A 14,360-nucleotide genomic window follows, 5' to 3' on the forward strand; every position below is an offset into this window, starting at 1 on the left:
TTTCCCATCAACACTAGATATTGAGGAAAGCCAATATGATCTTATGATTTCTTAGACAATGATGTTAAGTATCAAGTGACAACTTCAACTCTCTTGTTCTTTGTAAAACCAAACATCCAATCACATACATAACTGGTGATATTTAAAAAATGTACTAGATACATGAATGTACTAGATACATAAAGAGCCCCTTGGGGATGGGGTGGTCTACAAATCCAATTAATTAAATAATCAATCAATCAATCAATTAATCAATCAATTAATCAATTAATCAATAAATAAATAAATAAATGGAAGCAGGTTTATAAGTATTAAGGGCTTTAAAACCAAACCTGATGAGCTAAATACAGAGCCTTCTACATGTGCGTGGAAAAAATTTCAGCTACAACATCCTTGAGATGAAGGCCACTATCTATAATAACCAAGTTTTAGGTAGCAACATACACCAAATAAACCAACCTACCACATTCATTTCACTTTGTGAGGCAGATGAAATCTTCTTGTTTTTAACTGGAATTGGGAGGGAAAAAACACCTTATGTGAATGGAGCAATTGTGTGAGCTTTCTGTTGTTCATATAAAATACAAACAATCTTTGTATGAGGAAACCATTCAAACTTTATCAGTTTTGGGAGGTCATTTCAGTATTGCATTACATTTGTAATCCCTTTCTCTAGTAAGATATCATAAAAATTGCTTTGAGGACATAGCCTAGAAATTTTGGGATCAGGGAAAGGCATGAGTACGGTAGCGAATCCGGGCTGCAGCGCGGTGTGAATCGGGGCATATTTTGAAGCCAACATGGCACTTAACTGGAATATTGAAAGAACTGAACGAAAAAGAAAATCATGGAAATTTAATTGAGCCTTCAGGAGAAGGGAGAATTAGAGACTGGGGGGAAAAAACCCTAGAGAATTTACCTGAGTACTCGCCATGTAGAAGCCGGTGGGCTCAACCGGCATTTCGCTGGTGAGACACAGTGCGCCCGAAAATGATGGGGGGCGAGATAAATAATCCATGCCTTGTCCTTTTTATATACTCCATGGCCATCTGTAGTATTCGTATCATCATCTGCAAATTCAAAATGTTACTTTGGCTTGTGGGTTGTGCCTTCAAATTTAATGGAGCCTTCTCTATCAGCAGGTTTACAGGAGGTGGTGGATTCTCAAAAGTACTAGCTTGGCTTCCTAGCCATCCACTACTTATGTTCAGCATTAACTTCGTCCCCTCTTCAAGAATATGTGGGATAAATCTAATATCTGGGGTTTTATAGTAAGGAGAATAGTAGAAAGCAACTCTCTTCTGCAGCCTGTCTGAAGCAATTTCTAATGAGAAAGGGCTGCCTAACATTCCAGTACACCACTGCCACAAATTCTGAATGCCCACAATATTTTTTTAATCATTTTTTGAGAGGCCCGTATTTTCTGAGAGGCCCTATGGTCCGCATTAAGAATAACTGAGCTAGATTATTTTTTTAAAAAACCTGAGCTGCGTACATTTAAAACACCTTTTTAAGAAGGTATACATATTCAATTTTACCATTCAGTATCTATTGAAAAACTGCTGGTGACCTTCTACCGCTGTGCTATAGAGAGTGTCTATAACACTCTATAGAGAGTGTCTTTTTTTTCTTTTTTTTTTGTAATATTTTTATTGCATATTACCTATTTATTACAGAAAGGAAATAAATGTTCATTACCTCATAAATTAACATGAGCATAAATTGATTAGGTACAATGTAATTAAAGAACGAAGAACAGTTGTCAAACTAAGCTAGTAAACTAATACAGAAAATTTGCGGCTCGTCTTTCTGGATCCTTCCTTTTATCCTCCCTTACCTCCCACCCCCCACTTCCCTCCCCAAGACTTCCCCTCTACGTTACATTCGTAACCTTCCCTGGTAACTAAATTTTTATCATTAATTTTTTATCTGTAGATCAATTAAAATAGTAACAATTAATGTTACTTTATTCTATACTCATACAAAGTGAATGACGTCCATTAAACTTTATTAGTATAATTAGTCCACGGCTGCCATGTAGAATAGTAGTCTTCCGTTGATTTCCCTCTAAGTATAAATGATATTTTGTCCAGTACAAACATTTTTTGCACTTTAGTTCTCCAGTCCTCTAGAGTTGGGATTTCCTCGGACTTCCACCTCTGCGCTAACGCTATCCTTGCTGCAGATAGCATGTAAAAAAAAAAGTAAAAGTATTTACATTTGTAAGGTATCTTTCTTTCCATTAGTGCTGGCCCTAGTAGGTAAGTACCCAATGATTTCTTGTATTTAATTTTGAGTATGTTATATTATTTGACTATGTATGTAAACCCCAATATCTTTTTATCGCATTACATGTCCACCAGGAATGAATAAATGTTCCTGATTTTTTTCTACATTTCCAACATATCGGGGAGATTTTAGCATTCATTTTGTTTAGTGTTGTGGGGGTTATATATGTTCTGAAATACATTTTTATATTATTCTCCCAGATAGCTGCGTTGGGAGTGAATCTATATATGTCTTTATAATAGCTTGACCATTGTTCCAGCATTATATTTCCCCCTATGTTTTGTGCCCATTTTACCATATTGTTTTTTTATGAGGTTCTTGTTCTTCTTTTTTGTTCCAGCAGGATTTTTTGTGGAAATGGTGCTAACATTCTTAATATCTTGTCTGGTCAAAATTTATGTCCAAATCTGTCTTTTTCTTTTCTAATCCCCAATTTTTTTTGTCTTCTTTCAGGCTATTTTGTAACTGGAGAATAGTAGAAAGTAGAAATAGTAGAAAGGAGAATAGTAGAAAGCAACTCTCTTCTGCAGCCTGTCTGAAGCAATTTCTAATGAGAAAGGGCTGCCTAACATTCCAGTGACCATACAGCCACAGTTTCTGGAATGCCCACAATATTTTTTTGTCATTTTTTGAGAGGCCCGTATTTTCTGAGAGGCCCTATGGTCCACATTAAGAATAACTGAGCTAGATTATTTTTTTAAAAAACCTGAGCTGCGTACATTTAAAACACCTTTTTAAGAAGGTATACATATTCAATTTTACCATTCAGTATCTATTGAAAAACTGCTGGTGACCTTCTACCGCTGTGCTATAGAGAGTGTCTATAACACTCTATAGAGAGTGTCTTAACATACTGCATCTGTGCATGGTTTGCCAGTTGCACAGTGGCAGATAGGAAGGTGCTCCAAAGGGTGATCACTACTGCCCTGAAGATTATTGGCTGCCCTCTCCCCTCTTTGGAAGAACTCTATAATTCCCGCTGCCTAAAGAAAGTTTTGTGAACTTTTGACTTCCCTTGCAACCTTCTTACTCTTCCCCTGACGAAGGCTCGCAAGTGAGGTGAGAACAAGGTGGATGAAGCTAGTCTGCCTCATGCTCAGGAGAGAGTGAGAAGACAGCAAAGGAAATAGAGGGTGCTGAGGTTTCCCACTGCAAACTCCTGCTCTGAGCAGCCGACAGCATTGTGAAGCCTCTTTTTGCAAGAGGTCTGAGAACGTTCCATATTTCTCTGCCCTCTTGGTGTGCCACCTGTTGTATAGGCAGCATCACAGATGAGAGAATAAGATTGATGGGGCCCCATAGGAGAACAATCTGGCCATTGAGAAAGGAAACTAAAACCACCTTCCCACATACTGTGGCCAGTGTGCTCTTTTCTTAGTGGTGGTGGTTTTATACTTTATTCTATGTGATCAGTTTATTGTCTTCCTGACAGCTTGTTCAGCTGCTGTGATTACAGTGCAGAGGTGATAGAGAAAAATAGGGGACATTGTTGGAGAGAACGGGCCCTTTACTTCCATTCTGGCATGAACCATGCATCTCAGAAAGGCTTGCAACTTACACCCTTCGCCAGTCCCTTTGGCAGCAGCTGTTCACTTGTCAACCATAAACTTTACCAGGCAATGGCCTCGCCCTTTTTTTGAAACTTGGAGTGGCTGTCGCATGAGGAACAGTCCTCAGGAGGGCCATGGGGGGCAGGTCAAAGAGTCACATGTGGCTTCTGAATCACTGAGTATCACTAAGCATCACGTAGTATCACTTAGCAAGCAGTGGGGTTTTTGTTTTTTAAAAAAACCACTAACAAATTGGTTAGCCCAAACAGCTAATCTATGAAGGATGATCTATAAATATTTCTAGGAATTTTGAGTTAATCTAACTAAATTTATTACACATGTGACAATAGTGGCCACAATATGATTCAGGCCTAAAATTTCATTACATGTCAGTCTGTGAAAGCAGCTAGCAACAAAACTGTCTGTGTTGAGAATTTTAATGTGAACCAAACCAAAATCAAGTGATTCCTGCCCTTGACAGCCAATCAGAAGCTTTGTCTTTGCACTGCATGAGCTAAAAAAGACAGGTCTGTATAACCAGTCCCATGAATCATTAATTTATTGTAGTTAAATATTTCCAGGGAATTCATGCTGTGGACCTGTCATACATTTGCTATTGTCTCTCAATTCTTATATTGGGCCTAAAAATGCCCAATGATTTTAGGAACAAAAGAGGGCGGATGGGAAGGGAAAGATAGCCCCACAAGTTTCAAGGGCTGTGTTTGTGAGGCATGCATTTTTCTAGAATGCTAGTGGTAGTAAACTGGCTTGGAAGCAAAGGAGTTTCAGGGGCAAACATATTTGGCTATTGAGAAAGGATCGTATATTAGTATTACATGTTACAATTACACTGTAATGTTAAGTGAGTATAACCAGAAATAATTACACCTAATTCAGTTCTCCCTGCTAAGAATAGAGTAAGGTCACTGAACAGCGTTATGATGTGAGTTATATTTCCCCTCATTCAGATCAGATGCCATTTGTTGATTTTTGTTTCTTGTGGAATGAGTTACAGACTAGTCTCCAAAGCCAGAATATATCATACATAGGATTTTACACTGTTAAAATAATACTTGCTATTAAGATTCATTTCATTTTTTTCAAGTTAATTTGCACTTAAATCAGAATTTTCCCCTACAAAATGCATTCAACTATTTTATTATGGATCAGCTGGAATCAGAAGAGATGCCAATTGTATGTGATATTCATTAATAAGGTTGATTTTTCTTGTTAGGAGATTTTCTTAGCACACTTGCTATGTAACTGAGCAAAAAGGAATGTTGGTACATCCGCTCATGAGCCTATTGGCGACTTAGTAGCAGGCAGATGTGGCAAGAGAAGAACTAGCAGAAAGGTAGAAGGGCAGAGGAATTCAGGACTATCAGGAATGTGGCTAAATAGTGCATGGGGGCATGACTGGGTCCCCTCCTGCTCCCCAAACTCACACACCCGTGCCCTCTGTGTCCCACTTATGGGAGCAAGCAGGGAGGGTGGGGGAGGGCTGGGCTTCGGGGGCGGCTCAGATGGGCATTGCAGAAGTAGGCCAGCTCTTGGGGAAGGCAGGAGCCAGCCTGCAGGGAGGCCGGGGGGGGGGCTTGGTGGCCCAGGCAAGTGCCACAGTGGAAGACCAGCTCCTGTCCTGCCCAGCCTCCCAGAGGGGAGCGGGAGTTGGCCTGCAACAAGCGGCTCCATGGCATGGGGGGAACTGGGTTCCCGTGCTGCAGAAGAGGCTTGGCATGGGGACCTGGCTGGCGCCCGGTGCCCCCCCCCACGTGACTAAACAGTGTGTGCCCAGGGATATGGGTTACCACATGTCCCCATGGGTGGTATGCCCCTGAATCACACAATTGGCCTCCTATCTGGGTGGTCCAGGTTAACCCAATCTTGTCAAATCATGGAAGCTAACCAGGGTTGGTCCTGATTAGTATTTGGATGGGAGACCCCCAAGGAAGTCCATGTTGTAACACAGAGACAGGTAATAGCAAACCACCTCTGAATGTCCCTTGTTTTGAAAATCTTCTGCGGTCGCCTTAGGTTGGTTGACTGTGACTTGATGCCACCATGAACACAACTGGCATACTGATGGATCTTTTGCTTATAAAAGAGCATTTTGGTCAACTGAAAAACCCTTCATACTTTATTTCCTGTATATTTATTTCCTGTCCTTTCATGTAAAAAGCAACAACGAATCTGAGTGTTTTATACCAATGACCAAAACAAAAACAAAAACAGAAAAAACCCTGAAAGAAGTTGAAGGTGATTATGTGGATTTCTTGGACAAAACAAGAAAAAAAAACCCTTTGTACTACAAATACCAATTGACTAGATTCAAAGTATGATTTGTATTTTTTATATTTTTATATAATTTCTGCTGAGGCTTCTGTCCCTAGGTAGCTGTGGACAACCTGAACTCCATTTGCTCAATTAGAGAACATCATCACTACATTGATTACATATGAGGCTTACCTTGAACAGTGACGTTTATGTAATGACTCTTGTCAGTTTGGTTTCCTGAAAGACTCTCACAATGATATAGTCCACTGTCATTCATTTGAACACTTGAAAATTTCAAAACAAAAATATTTGTCTCAGTCCATGTAAATGTGTACTTCTTCCCATCACTCAAAAGTAAATTATTATTATTATTACTCTTTCTGTACCACCTGATTTCAGGCTTCTTTTGGCAATATGTCACTGGGCACTTTATGGCATGCGAGGTACCAGATTTTAAGTGATATCCTGTATTTCTTTCAACGTTAATAGCAGCAGTACAGTTCTTAGCCTCTGTCTCTGAAAAAGCAGAAGGAGGGATTTCAATGGTTATGCAGTACCATTCATATCATGGTTCCTTCATGAAATTCATACATGGCTAGAATACACTAGCTACATCATGGAGAATGATATAATGCTGATGTCAGTCGTTTGTTAACTGGGTTAATCATAGCCAGGCAATGTCTGAAGGCTGTCATAAAAAGTTTGGATGGTCAATACTATCCTGTTTTTGTACTTAATAGACATTGCACTTGGTTGGCCAAGTCACCCATAAGTGTTGATATACAAACCAGTACCACCAGTGTATCAAAAATGTCAGACTCATGTTATATGGTATATCTTCATTGAATATTCCCATCTCCAATACACACAACCTTCTACAGAGCCAGTGTGTTATAGTGGTTAAGAGAAGTAGACTCTAATTTGGAGAACAGGTTTGATTCCTCACTCCTCCACATGAGCGGTGGACTCTTATCTGATGAACCAGGTTTGTTTCTTCACTCTTCCACATGAATGAAGCCTACTGGGTGACCTTGGGCTAGTCACAGTTCTCTCTGAACTGTCTCAGCCCCACCTCACAAAATGACTGTTGTGGGGAGGGGAAGGCAATTGTTAGCTTCTTTGAGACTAGGTCAAGAAGGTAACAGCAGGAGGGAAAAATTACTCCAAGAGATTCTATCAAAGTTTTGATATAGGAGTCTAGCTCAATTGTCCTCTACTTTCCAGGCACAGAACTCATTGAGTGGCAAACATGTGACATCAGAGTCACATCACAAGAAAATAGAAAAGAGGTGGAGACAAGAAACATAACTGAGCACCAGGAGATATAACATAGTGTGGAACAGGCCACAGGACAGGGCTATGAAGGAATGCTCTTTACCACTGATTGTCCTTGAATATTGCATGCAGATTAGGGGTAAGCACAGTATTTTTAATTCGGTAAATTTCAGATTTGGGTTTTAAAACCCAGAAAAATTTGGTAAAGCCAAATGAAGCCGATACTCATTGACTTTATTTGGCTTTTAACAAATTTTTTAAAAACCCAACCCAAAATGAAAACTTGAAAATCCAAGGTGGGGAGAACTTCAATGGAATGGTGAGCTCAGCATTCAGTTCTCTTCTTCTGTTGTCTGAACTGGTGGGAGACTCTTCCTTGTAGAGGGGGGAATTGTCAAGAGTATATTCTTGACTTAGCAAATGGCTGGGTAAACTCAAGATCTTGGTTGCCCATGTTTAACAAAAGTCAGCTTTTACAAGAAATTTCAAAGGAGAACAAATACATTTTAACAATTTTATTAAGGGATAATGGGGCCACACAAGCCCACAATAATCATAACAGCAGAACACACACACAGTTCTAGGATATACGTGGTTGTGAGGAGATAGGTCTGGAAAGATAAGGGAACTGGGGAATTACCTGATCTTAGAGTGGAATAGTCTGATGAACAGAGCTGAGTGGCTCGGGCAGAAAAAAACAACACATTGTGGAACAATATCACAGACAGAGAGGTGTCCAGAGATATTGAACAAGGGCTACTGGGAGAGGGGGTTTCTTATAGGAAAAAAAGGTACCCTCAGGGTTATGTAGAATGGCCCTTAATCTCCCAGGACAAAGAACAGACTTGCGTTTCCTGGGAAATACAAGACATAGACATCAACCTTGATGGTTGGGTCATTAATCTAATGTGTTGAGGCATCAACTTAACTCCAAGCTTGGAAGTGCTTGAGAGGGGAAAGGTAGCTGATGAAATTACAGCTATAGAACAATGTCAATGCAAAAAAAAAAAGTGGCCATTATAGAGGTTAGTCAGAGGAAGAAGCACTAGGATAATACAACACTGGGCAGAAACACTTGAGGCAAACACTTTAATATGTCCTTTGTGTTTGCAGGGTTGTATAGTCCAGGGCTGGAGATGGGAATGCTCTCCATGGTAGGGTCATTGTGAGATAGGTGTTTTGCATGGCAGATGTGAGTGAGGGCAAGTTCAGACAAGTTTTTACTAATGGTTGCACTGAGCAAATGCAGAGAATGGGCTCCCCATTTTGGCACTGCACTGACAGGCAAGCCAAGGGTTGGCAGAATGGGTGGAGGAATCACTGTCTTAAAACAGAGGGAGCCCCCACCCACCAGGGCTCAGTCTGGTCGAATCCCCACTACCGTCTTAGCCAGGTTTCAGAACACAAACTAACCAGATTTGAGGGACGACCTCCCCGGTAGAAACCCCACTACTGTCTTAGCCAGGTTTCAGAACACAAATGACCTCAAACCTGGTTAGTTTGTGTTCTGAAACCTGGCTAAGACGGTGAAGGTGAGGATTCAATCGTGGAGCATCAAGTCAGCTCAAACCTGGTTAGTTTGTGTTCTGAAACCTGGCTAAGACGGTAGTGGGGATTCGACCGGGGAGGTCGTCGCTCAAACCTGGTTAGTTTGTGTTCTGAAACCTGGCTAAGACGGTAGTGGGGATTCGACCTCTGATAACCCCTCTCCTACCACTTCCCAGTTCCATGAAGACTTGAGAAGCAGTGGATGGAGAAAGAAGCACTCAAACTGAATGCTGGTGTCCAGCATTCAGTTTCAGTGTTCATCCACCCCACTGCTATTTCCCAAGGCCATGTGGACTTGGGAAACTGCAGTGAGGGAGGGGGCTGCTCTAAAAATGGAAAAGCCTGGGTTTTTTTTTTAAAAAAAAGATAAAACCCCCAAAAAGCCTATTCTTTTTGGGGGTGATTCATTTTTCCCACCCCTAATGCAGACAAATAGAGATAAAAGGCATGGTGATCATGCTCTCTATTCAGGCCTGAAGTAGCAATCTTTTCAGGCCTGAAGTAGCAATCTTTACTGAGGCTGTATAAGGACACTTGACCCAGTAAGTAATCTACGTAAGTGTCCTGACACATGGGTTATAGACCACTGTTCATGACGAGCCTTAACATGTATAAGAAATAACACAGGAATGTTTCGTTTGGTCAGTTCTTTCTCTCAAGGCAGCCTTGTTTATCACCTGTGGTACAGAAGTGGGATGCCGCTTAGAGGAAGATGTTGAAAAAGTGGAAATGGCTACAAGGGAGTTGCAGCCACAAAAGTCAGAACTGAAAGCCAGTTAGAGTAGAGGTTAGAAAGTCAGAAGAGAACTGGGAGTATCTAAATTCAAGTCTACTGTAAACTTACTGGAGTTAATCCCACCTGTATCCTACTTCTCCTTTGAGCGCCTTTCTCCAGCCTAAGAAGCCTTCCTGCAATTTAAGTAGTTTTCCCATGGAGGAAGGCTTCAAATGAAGTGGCTGTATAGGAGGATTCATTCCATAGCAACACAGAATTGTTGTGAGGACAATATTGAAAACTATCTGCACTGCTATGAATTACCTGAGGCAAAAACAGGATAAAAATGAATAAACACAACTGGTAGCCAAGATGTGAATGGAGATTTGAGAACAGGACTTTTCTCACAGTCCGTTATATGTGCACTGTGTGGATATTTGAGGTGACTAGGAAAAACAAGTTGAAGCTAGCAGAGGATGATTTCTGATTATGTGGGTCTGCTCAAGGTAAAGTTGGTGATCTGTTACATAAGTGAAACTTTTTTTACTTACAGAGTCCCTGTTTTGAAAGGTCAAGTTCAAGTTTGGATTTTTCAGATACAGTTAACATTGTAGGATTCTTTTTGAGGAAGTCACCTCCTCCCCCACAACACCGACATTGAGCAAACTTGTCAGATTTTCTGTGACAACAGAAGCTTCAAGCACATGTAATCAGATTTATGGGGATTTTTTTTTCATTTATGGTCTGTCTTTGCCAACTCTTATTTGATGAAGGGATTTTTGGCTCTCAAAAGCTTATACCTCCCAAATCATGTTGATCTCTAAGGTCCTACTAGACTAGGCATTCTACTACAGACCAACATGGCTATCCTTGAAAACCTTTTCACTAAGGCTGATTCCGCATGGGCCAAAAACAGCAGTTTGAAAACGGTGTGAAAATGGTGTAAAAGGGTTTAAAATGGTGTAAAAGGGTTTATACTGATTTCACACCGTTTTCACACCATTTTCACACCACTGTTTTTGGCCCATGCGGAATCAGCCTAAGAGTCAAAGCAGAATTGTTTTCAGGACAAGGGCACCAGTCAGGGATAGACAATTTTTTTCATAGGGGAGAGCTTTCCCATTCTGGTATTTGGGAAGAAACATGTCCCAACTTTCCCCACTACCAGTCTTTCTCTTTAATTGCACATACCATGTCAGTTAAACCAGGCATACATCTGTGGACAGGCAAATCAGGTGAAAGGACAGTAATGGCTGTGGGGACAGCATCTTTACAGTTTGAAAGCTTCTGCTCATGATGCAACTGATCTGGTGCAATGGAGAACATATTAATTAAGGCTGCCAACTTTCAGGTGGAGTCTGTGGATCTCCTGGAATTATGATTGTCTTTCAGACTCCAAACATCAGTTCCACAGGAGAAAATGGTTGCTTTGGTGAGGGGTTCTAAGGCATCCCATCTCTGCAGAGGTCCCACCACAAAAACTATCAGAAGTTCTCCTGTTTTCTCTCTAGTACCTTCTCCGTACTCAAAAGGAAATCTTTCTGATGCCTCTGAAAGTCTTTGCACTTTATTTTGCCAAATATATGCATGGTATATGCATATTTAGGGCTGTGATTCTGGAGATGGCAGATTAGAGCATGAATGTCTTTGGTACTCAGGGAAATGTGCTTGCAAGTGTAACATGTACTTCCACCTCCTAGTATGCAGACCTGAATGCAAATGTTAAGTGTTAATCTTAAATTGTAGCGGTGTCTAGTACCTGAGGGTTACTTCATATTACATAAAATGTGAGATCTCACTTATTTAGAACCTCAGAATGGCTTGTATCATTCTCTGCTCCTCCATTTTAATCTCAAAACAACCCTGTGAGGAAGGTCAGACTGAGAAAGCATGACAGGTCCAAGGTCACCCAGCAAGATCTGTGGCAGCATGAGAATTTGAACCTTACTGTTGCAGATTTCCAAAATTCTACTGAATGTTTCCACAGTGGTCACAGGAATACAAATCTAAAATGCATGCCCAGTCAAGGCCCAAGAAATGGGCAGGGGGCCAGCATGTTACTAGGATTCAGGCCTTGGCTGCAAGTACATTACCATGATCAACTTATGACATTTCAGAAATAAAACAGATTTCTTTTCTTTGACTAATGAGACAATATATGAGATGAGATCAGGAAGGGGCTTCCACGTTACTGATTTGTACTGGCTGTGACGCTTGCATCCAAGAGCTAACTTGGCTTCTATGCACATTAACTGCATTTTCAGACCTCTATCTGCACTCTGCATAGTATGATTGCTGCTGTGGGTACAAGCCGTGGATACACAGGAATTATTTTCTTAAAATGTGTAGTGGGGTGCTTGGAAAGAGAAATGTACTTTTCAAACATCTGATCTAAGATAATATAATAGCCAATAATTTATTCAGTTTGGTTTCCAAATCAAAGTCCTTTCCTCAATCCACTGCTCCTAAAATAGGTCTTTTTACATTCAGTAGTTGGAGCTTTATTCTGCCCTCTCTAATTACCCCTCGAGCTGCTATTCATCCTACTAGGTTACATAAAATAGCTTGTATGTTTCTTCCAGTAGGTCAAAGCAGTAGTTCAGAGTTGTGGTATTTGAGGTAGGGAAAATTTTATTATAGGCTGTGGCCCAACCTGAATGCCCTGACATGGATGGTTTTGACAGCTAGCCTGATTTTGACAGATCTCTGAAGCTAAGCAGGGTTGGCCCTGGTTTGAACTTGCATTGTAGGCCACCAAGGAAGTTTGGGGTTGTTACTCAGAGGCAGGCAATGGCAAACCACCTCTGTTCATCTCTGGACTTGAAAAACCCTTGAGGGGGTAGTAGGTATAAGTCTGCTGTGATTTTACAGCACTTTCCACCACTACACAATCTGAATGGGGCCTTTTATAGCTGCTATTTACCAGTAAAGGTGCCTTGAAAGTCCAATTATGAATTGTCATTCATTCATAGGGTCGCCATGAGTCAGAAGCAATTTGACAGTAGCACTTAACACATAATGGTTTGGCCTTTAGTGTCATCTATATTTGCATCTGCAGTCTTTCAAAAATTGTGTAATTTCAACTTTCAGTGGAGATAAGTTTGTAGAAAACATTTTGCTACTTACTCTCTTTACTGGGACAAACAAGATCTAATCTAATCTCACCATTTGGTGGATCCATCTTCCAAATATGCTGCCTGCTCCACTCTATACTCCTATCCACACACTTACTGTATAATAACTAATGGCATTCAAACTGCACCATGTCATTTATACCAGTACATCTATCATGCTGTCTCATTCTCATTCTCATTACAGCCAGTACAAATACCAGTACATCTATCATGCTGTCTCATTCTAAATTACAGATGTATAACTGAAGGGCTAATTCTTGGAAATACGTTTGAGCAAAGGCAAGTTTTCTTTGGGGTGTGTGTGTCCTACATTCAAATTCCACTGCAATTCTGATTGCAAAGGCCATAAAGGGGGGAGGGGGGAGGAGGATCTTACCGCATGCTCCTGGTTTGCCCAACATCAGCATCAAAAAAAGAAAGAGCAGTCCAAAGTCCCTGGCGTTCATGGCCTGGATGGGTCTTCACTTCATGTTCAAGGTGGAAAAATATTGTTGGAATGGAGTAGGGACCATTCAAGCAGCCTCTTCAATGATGCATGGAGAGCTTGTGAGGTCTGTGAGGAGGCTTTCAGCTCTCTCGAAGGGTTGAAGAGGAGGGGAGGCAAAGAAAGGGATGGAAAGGAACTGACACAAATCAGAGTTGCAGATCAGAGATCTCGCCAACAGTGGTGCGGCTGATGTCACTTGTTTGCTGCTCACTTTCAAACTCTGGAGTGATCAAGACTGAACTGCAGCCACTCTTTCCTGTGTTTGCTTCAAGAGGAACTGCGAGAGGAATGCTGAATGAAACGAACAAAGAAACGAAAGCAGAGTAATGCTGGCTCTTTTGCAGTGTGAAAAAGTCATTTAAAATGTAGACAATATTTTGCCTGTTTTTACAAAAGTACTGCAGCAATACCTTAGGTTGATGTTTGCAGGGGGGAGGGGAGGAATTTTCATACCCAGGAATATCATAGAACAATGATGGCGAACCTTTTCGAGACCGGGTGCCCAAATGGCAACCCAAAACCCACTTATTTATTGCAAAGTGCCAATACGGCAATTTAACCTGAATACTGAAGTTTTAGTTTAGAAAAAACGCTTGGCTCTGAGGCGTGCGTTACTTGGGAGTAAACTTGGTGAAGCAACCGTGCAACGCTTCGAACGGATGAATCACAACCATAGGAGGGTTTACTCAGACGCAAGCCCCATTGCCAGCAACTGAGCTTGCTCTCATGCTTTAGTTCTTCCCATGAAAATCAGTGCGGTTTTCCGCCCCCCACATGACAAACTCTGTGTGTGTGTGCCCACAGAGAGTGCTCTGAGTGCCACCTCTGGCACCCATGCCATAGGTTCGCCACCACTGTCATAGAAGCACAGAAAGAAAACCAGTAGCACCTTAGGAAACCCTTGTTGATCACTAAAGCCATTTCCGCAAGAATGCGGAAGCGGCCGGGTCGGCGTACTTGACGCCGACCCGACGACGCTAGGACCGTCTGCACAGACGGTCCTAGAAAGAGCCGTGCAGCCGGCGCCGCGGAGCGCTGGTGCCCGGCCGACCCGGCGTGTCCCCGGGCCTTCGGCGCGCCGCCAAGTC

The 14,360-nt window shown here is 41.5% G+C and overlaps 1 protein-coding gene across 2 annotated transcripts; it reads right to left on the bottom strand.

The window, feature by feature from the left end:
• Window positions 1-482: 482 nt before the first annotated feature.
• On the bottom strand, window positions 483-13,405 carry BTLA (B and T lymphocyte associated). 2 transcript variants are annotated; one of them, XM_048494950.1, is made up of 4 exons: window positions 13,162-13,405; window positions 6,306-6,397; window positions 920-1,070; window positions 483-510 (listed from the first exon to the last, which is right to left on the bottom strand). In XM_048494950.1, exons 1-4 carry the CDS (start codon window positions 13,164-13,166, stop codon window positions 507-509), a joined length of 252 nt encoding a protein of 83 aa, XP_048350907.1. In that variant the 5' UTR covers window positions 13,167-13,405; the 3' UTR covers window positions 483-506. The 2 variants fall into 2 exon arrangements, with proteins under 2 accessions (XP_048350907.1, XP_048350906.1); XM_048494949.1 differs by having other exon boundaries at window positions 6,306-6,629.
• Window positions 13,406-14,360: the final 955 nt, after the last annotated feature.

Source organism: Sphaerodactylus townsendi, linkage group LG04 (genome assembly GCF_021028975.2).
Source record: "Sphaerodactylus townsendi isolate TG3544 linkage group LG04, MPM_Stown_v2.3, whole genome shotgun sequence".
Taxonomy (NCBI): domain Eukaryota; kingdom Metazoa; phylum Chordata; class Lepidosauria; order Squamata; family Sphaerodactylidae; genus Sphaerodactylus; species Sphaerodactylus townsendi.

Bases quoted from the DNA above. Each gene is read 5' to 3' on its own strand.
- BTLA (XM_048494949.1), bottom strand. From the start codon at position 13,231: ATGAACGCCAGGGACTTTGGACTGCTCTTTCTTTTTTTGATGCTGATG. The intron at 6,630-13,161 runs GTAAGATCCTCC...CTGCTTTTTCAG, and splicing joins GGGCAAACCAGGAGCATGCG to AGACAGAGGCTAAGAACTGT. The intron at 1,071-6,305 runs GTAAGCCTCATA...TTGAATTTGCAG, and splicing joins CATAAACGTCACTGTTCAAG to ATGATGATACGAATACTACA.